This window comes from Nicotiana tabacum, chromosome 8 (assembly GCF_000715075.1).
Source record: "Nicotiana tabacum cultivar K326 chromosome 8, ASM71507v2, whole genome shotgun sequence".
NCBI lineage: Eukaryota > Viridiplantae > Streptophyta > Magnoliopsida > Solanales > Solanaceae > Nicotiana > Nicotiana tabacum.
The window spans coordinates 186,796,394-186,808,163 of NC_134087.1; the positions used below are offsets into that span (position 1 = coordinate 186,796,394).

Genomic DNA, 11,770 nt, shown 5'->3' on the forward strand with positions numbered 1-11,770 from the left:
AAAGATGGACCAGGCTACACCCTCCTGTCTTTAGAGGTGAGCGACATGAGAATCCCTAGGACTTCATTGATTGGTACAGGAAACTGGATCAACTTTTCTATATTACAACAACAACAACAACAAAATACTTAATATTATCCCACAAAAGCATAAAGAAACACCATGGGAAACATCAATAAATGAAAGTGATTGTACGACTACGAAGCTCTTAAGGAAAGATTTTGTAAAATAGAGACAATATTGGAGGAAGGGAGTCCGAATTTGAGAAGAAGTTGCCACTGCTATGCTTTAGTATATTAATTGTTACTGATTAAGGTTTAGATTGTGGTTAAGTTAAGTTGTTATAAATTACATAGAATAAGATGCGACAAATCAAATATTAATCACTTGAAGCTGCCGAAGCCCTTCGGGTATGGTTTTATTCCATATTTGTTCAATTTCACCTCAGTTTGCTTTAACTAATTAATGTAAGCTACCTTTTCATTCTTCTTTGTTAGATTTTGGTTAATCATTTAATTATTGAAGCAATGAAACAATTAACCAAATACTTATTAAATTACAATGCGATAGAAACGTGTTCCTACTCTTAATTTTTTCTTTTTAGAACTTCCCAATCCTATTTTTTTTAGCGAATGGTGGTGAAATGAGTAATGGAGAACTTCATGTTTTTTTTGTCAAACCTACTTACTTTTGTCAAAAGTTGATTGAATTATTTCATCTCTTTTTTTTTCTTTCTGAATTTAGTGTAACGACTCGACCGATCGTTTTGAGCTCTAGCGCAGCATTCGCCGGTATGAGGCCTTGGATAGCTTCACTTTATATATTACGACTTATACGTATAATCGGAATTGAATTTCGGGAAGTTTGGAGTTGATTTGGAAAGGAAAATTCTTAATTAGGAAGCTTTAACTTGGAAGAATTAACCAAGATATGACTTTTGAGTAAACGATCTCGGAATGGGGATTTGAAGGTTCCAATCGGTTCCTATGATAATTTTGGAGTTGGGTGTATGTTTGGATCGAGTTTTAGGTGGACCGAGAGCATTTTGGCGCTTATTGTGTAAAGTTGACATTTTGAAGATTTTAGAATTTTTTAAGTTTGATTTGAAGTAAAGTTTGGTGTTATCGATGTCCGTTTAAGGTTCCAAGCTTTGGAATAGGTTCGTAACATGATTTGTGACTTGTACATAAAATTTAGCGTCAATCCGGAATATTTAAGTATGATTCGCATGCGTTCGTCGAAGTTTATAAGTTTAAAAATTAAAAGAAGAATTTTGATCGTCGATTCGTAGTTTGGATATTTTTTGGTGTGATTTGGGGTCTCGAGCAGGTCCGTGTCATGTTTTGGGGCTGGTTGGTATGATTGGATGGGGTCCCGGGGGCCTCGAGTGTGATTCAAGGTTGTTTCAGACCAAGTTAAAGTGTTTTGATTGTGCTGGCTGCTGGTGCTAGTGTCGTGCTTTGCGATCTTGAAAAGATATACGCGTTTACGAAGAAGGATTTTTAGACTGCTGGGAAGTGTTCATAGCGAACGTGACGCAGGGGGTCGCGAACGCGGAGAAGAATCTGAGTTGCCCTCCGTGAATGCGACAGGGAGTCACAAACATGTAGAAGGATGGGGAGCCAGGGAACTGGAGCCGTTAAGCTTTCGCGAACGCGTCGCGTGATCATGAATGCGGCGTGTTGACCGCGAACGCAAAGCATTAGGACCTGGAGGCATCGCTAACACGATATGGTGAATGCGAAGGAGGATTGTTGGAAGCTAATTTTTTTGGCCTTCGCGATCGCGAGGGTATTTTCGCGATCGCGAAGAAGGATTGATGCGCATACTTGTTTTAAATTGGGGGTTTGACTCATTTTCACCTTATTTTTTCCATAGGAGTCGACTTTGGGATGATTTTGGAGTGCCATTTTCATCATCAATCATGAGGTAAGTGATTGCTACATGCTGTGAGATGAATACACGCATTTAGGCTTGTAAATTAAAGAATTTAAGTTAAAAATATAGGATTTTTGGTAGAAGCCCTAGAATTGATATTTTTGAGTTTGACCGCGATTATGAATTGGAAATAAATTATATATTTTGAGTTCGTGGTGTAATGGGTATTGATTATATTCAAAAACTTAGGAATCCGGGCACGTGGGCCCGAGGGTTGACTTTGTTGACTTTTCGAGCGAAGTTGCAAATTATTATAAATTGATTAATTATGAGTGTTCGAGCATATTTTTATTGGTTTGCATGTTTTTTGATTAGTTTCGGATTGATGGGCATTGGTATGAGGTACTAGAGAGACGTTGGAGCCCGTTATGGAACTTTGGAGCGAGGTAAGTCTCCTGTCTAACCTTGTAAGGGGGAAAACTACCCCGTAGGTATTAAATTGTTATGTGCTACTAGTTGTGGATACTATATATACATGAGGTGACGAGAGTCCGTACGTAGCTAAAAGCATATTTATATCCGGGTAGACTTAAATTATCATGTAATATTTGAATTATTTGAACTCAAGTTGCTAATTTAATTACTTGACTTCATAATTGAAATTTAAACTGGAAATATGTTAGGCCGAGTTTCATCACCTTAAGCTATCTGACGAGATATTCGAATGTTGGTAAAGTCATGATTACTTTACGTTTCTATTTTTATGTTGCAAACATATAGCCTTTAATTCGATAAGTTTCTTTCTTTCATGTGGATCGGGTCGAGCGCCTCTATAATATATTGAGATGCATTTTTGATTTGCGTCGGTCGAGCTTCGGCGATGCACACACTACTCTAGATCGGGTCGTACGACCTCGGCATAATCGTGCATGATACCGTTAGGAGTCCGAATATTCATGAGATTTCTCTTTGATTGAAACCTGGCATTTATATGATATTCCTTATCCGTTGTGATTGCACTTGATATTTCGGATCTTTTGATATAGCATACGAGATTTGAGAGATTTATATCGTCAAAAGAAAATGTTGGAGGATTATGTGAGTCACAGTTTTTACCTCATTGTTATTGTTTGTTTCATATATATATGTTTATAATTTATTATATTATTTTATTGGACCACTAGTAAATGTCGATATCGATCCCTCATCACTACTTCTCCAGGGTTAGTCTAGATGCTTACTGGTACGTGTTGATTTACGTACGCATGCTACACTTTTGCACTAAATGTGCAGGATCTGACAGGTTCATTTGATGGTCATCTTGGCGCGTAGGTGCAGCTTCTGAGGAGACTTTATGGTGAGCTGCATTCCAGGCTACGTGTCGCGGCGCATAGATATTGTATTATTATTGTACTCCTTAGTACTCCAGACAGATGTTGTATTATTATTTCAGACCAATGTTGTATTATTATTGTACTCCTTAGTAAATGTCCATGCACTAATGACGCCGAATTTTGGGAGATTATAGTTGATGTTAATGGTTTTGCTTTAATATTGGCACCTTTTAATTTATGTCTTACTAAAATTGTATGCACTTATGATTTCAAATGCATTAATTCCCTTATTTAATAAAGTTTATGATTTCAAAAGTAACAAAATGAATAATTATTTAGATGGTTCACCGTTGACTTGCCTCACAACGATGTTGGGTGCCATCACGGTCTATAGTGAATTTTGGGTCGTGACACGTAGCAAAATGTATACTATCTAATTCATCATCAATAGAAGATTCACAAGATCATTCAACTTTTAGTTTACTTTATTAAAATTATAAAACTAATTCTTGTACTAAAAAAAACTAATTGTATTATGCTTATATATCGCAAACAATATAAAATACTACAAAATTCATGACTTTGATGCGATACATTAAGAGTGATGTGACTATCCTGGAGTGGGAAGAATATAATATATCCTCTTCTGAGTTCAAAATAACTACTGCCTCTATCTTAATTTATGTGACGATATTTGATACGGTACGAAATTAAAAAAAAAAATATTATTGAAATTTGTGGTTGAAAAAATCATAAATATTTATATGGTTATAAGTTAATTCAAGTAGAATTCTAAAGATAAATTATTTCAACATAGAGAAAGATACTTTTTTTCTAGAACTGACCAAAAAAGAAAGAGCGTTAAATAAATTAGGATGAATATATTTAAATATTTATAAATGGGAATCGTTAAAGCCAAAAGTAAGGGGGATGGAAGTTTAAAAAAGAAAATAAAACAAATATTGGATGACGAGTGAAATTGCCCATGGGTTTCCATGTATTTTTCTTTTCGCTTTCAATCCAGAAGAAGTGTGACAATTAAAATTAAGTACCCTTATTATAATTTTATATGAATATAATACTAGTATTAGTTTATTTGTACAAGCTAATTTGACTATACATACAAAACACCTGTATCTATAGGCGCGTATTTAAAAAGCAGTATATATATAGACCTCAACTCAAACCTCTTCCTTCATCTCCTCTTCAACGCTACTTTTATCTTTCCAGCTTCTACTTTAACCTCTGTTTCCGCAGAGTATACAGATTATTACTTGCTTTCTCCTTTTAAAAACTTCATCTTTAACTTTATCTAAGACCAAGTGTTTGGATTGAACATTCCGATATTTGTATCCAGTTTCAGGAACATTCTTGATATTACGTATTTGGGTATGTATCTTCTTTCTTTCTCTGTTTCTTTTAATTTTGTTTTCATGTATAATATATAGTTGAAAACACTTAGCTCTTTCTCTTCTCGGAGGCAAAAATACTTGGTAATTTTCTTGGAAAAATTAAAGATTTGTGTTAAAATATGTATCTTTTAACCCTTTCTTTTCTATGCCCTTATTTACAGCTGTATAGCTAGCAAACCTTAAATGTGCTTTGTATTCTCCTTCTAATTTTTACTTTTATATATCCATGTCGAATTTTGATCTTAATAGGACAAAAAGATTATACCTTTCTGGAGTTGGTTTTTAGGTACAAAGAGCCATAGTACTGTTTACCTTGTAAATTATGACCCCTGATTTTTTTTTTTAATTTCTTGACAACTTAATTACGTATGAACCTATGTATATCACTCTTTAATTTAGTGGTACTGGTACAAGTTATCCCTTTTACTTTTTGTTAAGTAGTGTTAATTATCAGTTGAGCAAATGGTAGAAATCCTTACCTAGAGCACCCTTGAGATTACTGAGGAAATTTTCTTATGAATTGTGAATTGGTTGATTACTAGTACTTGATACTGATTAATTGCCTTATGATGAAAGATTGAAGTTCTTTCTACTTGTATCAGGTCACTTTTTAGAGTACTTTTGTTAAACCAGTTCCTTTATTCGATTTGAATGTATTATGATCAGTAAAATAATCTGGTGGAAGGAGTCCATAGAATATAAATTTATTTCTTTTTCAGATATTACTTTCAGTCAGAAATAGTAAAAACAAAGGGAGTGGGAGGGTAAGGGGGAGGGGTGCATGGGAAGGTAAACGAGTAAAAGGAGTAATTTAAAACATTTTTAGAGACTATTTTTAGAATTGTATGTGTTTAAATTGCCAAATTTTCTTATGCTTACAGATAATTGTTGCTTCACTACATAATCAAGAACCATTGGAGCCTGAAAGCATATGGTATTAGTTTCGACTGATATACAGTCAAACCTCTCTATAACAACCTTATTTGTTTCGATATATTTTGAATGTTATAGTAAAGTGTCGTTACACACATATAACAACATAACATAAAAATTGGTTCCGAGAAAAATGTGGCTTTTATAATGAATGGTTGTTATATATGGATGTTATTATAGAGAGGTATGACTGTAGAGGTAGATGGATGAAATTAAATCCTCTTCAGTGGAACCAAATCTTGATGTTTCTCAGCAACATATATTTGGAGAGTTTGTGGATAACATAGTTTCCTTTGATGGATTAGAATTAATAAGGTCCTCATATATTTAATATTATGTAGGGCCTGTTCTTTTTGGCCCAACCCCCTTTAATAGTTTGGTTTTGGCCAATCTTAGAAGCATTTTCCAGTTTGTTCTGAGAAAAGAAATATTGCCTAATAAAGTTCCCAGTTTGTTCTTGTTTTTATAAACCTCCACCTTTTTCTGAATTGCAGCTGTCTTATATCCTGGAATCTAACCTTGTTCATCTTGGCGTATGTTTAACAGGCATATATTAGCAAACAGAGAATTACATCAAGAAGCATACTATGGCCTTAGAGCACGTTTTCCAGGAGCAAATAACAGACACCAACTTTGACGAACGCGATATTAATTTGGAGAAGTGTAAGACAGTTGATGATAAGCTTGACGACATTCTCTCTGGAGGCTTTGAGTGTAATATATGCTTGGATCTTGTGCATGATCCTGTTGTTACCTTCTGTGGTCACCTTTATTGTTGGCCTTGCATCTATAAATGGATTCATTTTCAGAGCAAATCGTCCGAAAATACTGATCACCAACAACCACAATGTCCTGTTTGCAAAGCTGAAGTATCACAGAAAACGTTGATTCCACTCTATGGTCGCGGCCAAGCTACAAAACTATCCGAAGGAAAGGCCCCGAATCTTGGTATAATCATACCACAAAGGCCTCCTAGTCCGAGATGTGGGGGTCACGCACTGATAGCACCTAGTGATTCACATCGATCCCAGCAACTTCAGCAGTCTCCAACACATCAACCTTATACTTCTAGCTACATGCCCGAACCTATGCTAAGTCCTGGTGGCACGACAACAGGGGAATTGGTTTATGCGCGGATGTTTGGGAACTCATCGACTACTTTATATACATATCCAAGTTCATATAATTTATCAGGCAGCAGTAGTCCAAGGTTAAGAAGGCAACTATCACAGGCTGATAGATCGCTTAGCAGAATCTGTTTTTTCCTATGTTGTTGTTTAGTGACGTGTCTTCTCTTGTTCTGACCACCTTCTCCCAGGGGTGGATTTATAGGTAAATCTATGGGGCATGTGAACCCATGATCTCTCCGCTAAACTAGGTATTTTATGTACATATTTTTTAGAATTGGTCTAATATTATCTGCTAGCACCCATGCTCCAAAGAGACTAAAAGGTGCACTTGATTGAATTCTGAGTTATTTATCTAGAGGAGCAGGGATCAAATCCCACTTAATACTTTTTTTTTACTCCTTTTTTTAGTGGTGCACCCATATTATAAAAATTCTAGATCCGCCTCTGCCTTCTCCGCTTGCTAATACTTTGTAAAAATACTTAGTTATTGTAATAGATGATGAATATACGACTTTGCTCAATGCAACAAATCACCAGGCCTTTTAGTTTGCATACTGAATATGCACTTGTAAACCAGACGAGCTGGAGGGACTCCCTGCCATATAGTAGAGAGGAAAGAGCAATCTTTGAAATTCTCAAACAAATCAAAATATGGTTTCTAGTTCACTATCTTTATGATATGAAGTTATGTCTTTCTTTTATTTACGAACTTTTTTATATGTCAATCATTTTTACCTATATATGCAGTGTAACGAGGAAGGGTGGTCAGTTGACCACCATTTAGGATATGTAGCTTCTCACCTGAGCGCAGTCATGGGCACTTAACCAAGCTCTTCATGAATGAAATACACCTTCACCTTGCTACTATTCTTATCCTTTGACTAAGTGTTCCATGTCTTCTATTCATATCCGCTACTCTTAGCCTTGTAAGAATCCAAGTTAGAAAGGAAGAATTTAATAGGCATCCTAAAATCCTAGAGCAAATCCAAATGTAGAAGGCACTCAAGGGTATATCCTTTTTGCTTGAGGTCTTTTAGAGGTCATTTGGTTTGAAGACAAATTATGTTGGGATTAGTTATATTAGGATTAGTTATTCAGGTATTATTTTTTATTAATTGTTTGGTATATTATATTAATCATGAGATTGTCAATTTTACTGCTTTTATTTTGGGATAACTTATCCTCGGATTAGTATTCCACCCTCTTGCAGGTCCCAGTACTAATTTTAATTGCGGGATAACTTATCCCAAGCTTGGTAACCAAACAAGGGATGAGGTGATACTAGGTTTTTATCACATTGCTTATCTATCATACCAAACGACCCCTTATTGTCTCGTCCATTCAGTACATATCTCAGACGCAAATGGTAGATGCTTAGTTTTTCAGAATAAAGGTTGATAGTTTATGAAGCAAACATTCTCTGTGTTCTTTGTCAAATATGATAGACCTCCAACAATTGCCTAACGATTTCCACTTCTTAAAGTTAGTGTAACACTAAGGAAAGCATCTTACCTTTTTGTTGTCTACTTTGATAAGTTGATGTCCACCTAATCCAGCATCACTTACACTAACGAAAAGGAATTGTTAGCATTTCAACATCCTATATAGGTTTAATCTAGCATTCTGCACTACTTACATTTTTGCATATCCAAATAATTGTCAAACTTGACACAAGCATCATATATGTATACATGGAAATAATTTTATTTGAAAAAGAAAAGAAGAAACTGTTTGAGTATAGTTAAACTACCATTAATTAAGAGCTTGACATAAACACAATTCACAAGTAGTTGAATTTGACATCAAAGTATAAAGAACACTGTTATAAAGATTTTAGCATTGACTAGAAAGAGCAATTTGAAAAAGAGAGCCTTGACACAATGATAGAATGTCTAACAAGTGATCAAGAGGTTACATATCCAAGCTTTGAGACAGATTCCTACAAAAATATAAGGTAAATGTGCGTATAATAAACCTAATACGGCTCGACCCTTTTTTGGACTTTATACATAGTGATAATGCACTGAGCTACTTTTTTTGAAAAGAGTGGATATAACAGTAACCTGACAATGGAAGGTTTCTCAGTTTAAGGTTGTACATGATGTTTATCTTTTGCTCTCTATAGATTTGAATTTAGTTATCGATTTGTTCGTTATGTCTCTCGATATATTGTTAGATTTAAAGTAACCTAACAATTTCTTTCAGTAATCTCTATAGTAATAGCTCTGACTGATTGAGGTTAATTTTCTGGTAAATGCTAAATCTGAAGTTAATGGACATGATATATAACTTCCTGCCTGGCTGTGGAAAAAGAAAAAAGGAAAAAGGATATTCATACCAAATCCCAAATAGTTTAAAATATGATTAATCGCACCTGCGAGACCGTGCGTGCGCGCCCAAGCCAATTTCCAAAACTTCGCCCTGCGACAAACATTCTGCTTTTGCGGACTCGCAGAAGTGCTTCTTCTTCCCGCCTAGTGACACTCCCTTGGCCAGACCCAGCTCCGCTCCTGCGTCACTTTAGCCACACCTGCGGTTGATACCCTCACATGTAGGATCACACCAGAAGGTAAGACGTCAGCAATGCTTCAAGTCTAACTTTTGATCCGTTAACCATCCGAAATTCACTCGAGACATTTAGGACCTCAACCAAACTTACCAACAAGTCCTAAAATACGATACGAACTTAGTCGAGGCCTCTAATCACATCAAACAACATCAAAAACACGAATTGCACCCCAATTCAAGCCTAATGAAACTATTGAATTTTCAACTTCTACAACCGATGCCGAAATCTATCAAATCAACTCCGATTGACCTCAAATTTTGCACACAAGTCATAAATGACACAATGGACCTAATCCAACTTTCGAAACCAAAATCCGATCCCGCTAACCACGAAGAAAAGAAGAAAAAAACTCCTCACTGAACATTAAGAAACATTAAGAGCAAGTGTCCAAATTTGAGGAGGCAAATATACAGTGCAGAGGAAAAGAGTCAACAATCTCTATAGCCATTATAGCATTCCAGATAAAAACAGATAGCATATATATAATACACTTGGAAACTTCCAATTCACTAAATCGTCAATCGGATAACATAACGTGCTAAGAAAACTATAACTTATCAAGCACCATCACGCCCAACATAGTTGGGCTTATTCCAATTTTAGTTTTGAGCTTTTAGTATATTTGGTAACATTTGTCATATTCAAGGTCGATATGATGATGAAATACAAAATTAGAAGATTTGCTGAAGTTGTTGACGTATGTGCTTCTGGTTTCCTTATACGCGATCGCGAAGGGTTGTTTGGGCGACCGGTGAGAATTTTTCTATGCGATTGCAGAGCTATGGTCATCAGTACAACATGAACGCGTGGGTTGTACCGCATTCGGAAGAAGGAATGTGGGGTGGTCTGGAAGCCACGCGTTTGTTCATCGAGATCGCGTGAGGAGGCGTGCGATTTTGAGTTTCTATGCACCGCATTCCCGGCTGTTTGTTCGCATTCGCGAAGAGAAATTTGGAGGTCTGTGATTTTTGTTTTTCGCGATCGCGTGGGACTTTTCTCGATCACGAAGATGAGCATCCAGAAATAGTTTAAAACTGTGTTGAGTATTGATGTTTTGATGAAACAAAGTATGGCTAAATGTTCAAAGAGTCAGGTCCTCAACGTAGTTGCTTAATTGTTCTAAAGAACCAGCTCCTTAGGACAAAGAGTCAGCTCCTTATGATTGATACTTGTACGTAAGGGTGGCATGCCCAGGATTGCGGACCATGTGGGCTTCTGGGCCTAAACGGGCCTGAACCGGTTAGAACCAGCTATGTGGGTCTGGTCCGATCTTCTAGGCCGGTTCTTCACTTTAGGACTGCTACGCCCGGGACCATTTAGGACCGAGACCGGACCAGTCCTTGGCGGGCCCAAACCGTCCCAACGTTCAAAATTTTTTAAAAAATATCTGTTCGTTTGGGCATTTAAAAACTAGTCGTTTGGTCTATTGGCTATTTACAAAATAGCCATTTAACCCTCCCCTCCCCCAAATTTATTTTAACCTCAAACTTTTTATAATTATACTTTTTCCCTATTTTCAACTATAAATATCCCCTCATTCTTTCATTTTTCTAACAAAATCATCAATCTCTCTCTAATTTTTTAGAAGTTATGTAGTTGGTGAGAGTTTTGAAATATTCACCTACTATAATCTACTGTAATAACCTACCGGTGTAATTATGTTATGGATAAAAGTTTAAGCTTTCAAGCCTCCTGGCCATCGTATGCTTCATGCTCCCTCTACAGCATATGTCTTGAATCACTTATCTTGTAATCATCCCAACACTTCTTTGGTTACTCTGAAATACCCTTAGATTCCTCTCTTGCCAAATATAGTAAACACAACCTGCAAAGGCCATTCTATAGATCTCAGCACTGACATTCTCGCCTTTCATCTTGGAAACAGCCCAATGTAGTTCTTCTTTCCATGTCATAACAGATATTCGTATCCCTTGCCATAGAAGCATCTTTCCCCATAATTCAGTAGAAATTTTGCACTCAAAAAAGAGATGTGTAATGATCTCATTCTGCTCTTTACACAAGATACACTTCTGTTCACTTACAATACCCCATTTGGCCAGCCTGTCCTTTGTATTCAATCTACCCCAAGCAGCCAGGTTTAGAATGAATATCCACTTTGGAGAAGCATAGTTGTTGCAAGTCAATTTCCTCCATGGAACCTTTACAAACATACTACATAGCAGCTGGTACATTTTTTTATAGAGAAGTTTTGCATCCGCCTCAGTTCATCAATATCAATACCAATATCTGTAAGGTAATGTTTAGCTTTCAGTATCTTCAACAACATCTAAGAGGCTTGTTTATGTTCTATCTCCAAATTTCTCTCTTCTTAGCGTAATAAATGTGGACCCATTGAACCCACAACTTATCTTTTTCCGGCATAAGTTCCATAATAATTTGCATATAGCTGCTCTATTCCACATCCTAACATTCAGAATATTGTAGCCTCCTTCTGATTTTGGCCAACAAGTTTTATCCCATGCTAGCAATGTTTCTTTTGATAATGCAGCACCC

At 36.2% G+C, this 11,770-nt stretch overlaps 2 protein-coding genes across 3 annotated transcripts; one reads left to right on the forward strand and one right to left on the reverse strand.

The window, feature by feature from the left end:
- Positions 1 to 4,394: 4,394 nt before the first annotated feature.
- On the forward strand, positions 4,395 to 7,038 carry LOC107796633 (E3 ubiquitin-protein ligase RMA1H1-like). Of its 2 annotated transcripts, none has more exons than XM_016619429.2 (2): positions 4,395 to 4,601; positions 6,104 to 7,038. In XM_016619429.2, the coding sequence occupies exon 2, from the start codon at positions 6,145 to 6,147 to the stop codon at positions 6,859 to 6,861; it is 717 nt and encodes a 238-aa protein (XP_016474915.1). In that variant the 5' UTR covers positions 4,395 to 4,601; positions 6,104 to 6,144; the 3' UTR covers positions 6,862 to 7,038. The 2 variants fall into 2 exon arrangements, with proteins under 2 accessions (XP_016474915.1, XP_075076038.1); XM_075219937.1 differs by lacking the exon at positions 4,395 to 4,601 and adding an exon at positions 5,488 to 5,558.
- A 3,960-nt stretch (positions 7,039 to 10,998) lies between these two features.
- Positions 10,999 to 11,448, reverse strand: LOC107796620 (uncharacterized). The gene has a single exon (XM_016619416.1). The coding sequence runs from the start codon at positions 11,446 to 11,448 to the stop codon at positions 10,999 to 11,001; it is 450 nt and encodes a 149-aa protein (XP_016474902.1).
- Positions 11,449 to 11,770: the final 322 nt, after the last annotated feature.

What these genes read in the sequence shown, in the direction of transcription:
- LOC107796633 (XM_016619429.2), top strand. Translation starts at nt 6,145, where the DNA reads ATGGCCTTAGAGCACGTTTTCCAGGAGCAAATAACAGACACCAACTTT.
- LOC107796620 (XM_016619416.1), bottom strand. Translation starts at nt 11,448, where the DNA reads ATGTACCAGCTGCTATGTAGTATGTTTGTAAAGGTTCCATGGAGGAAA.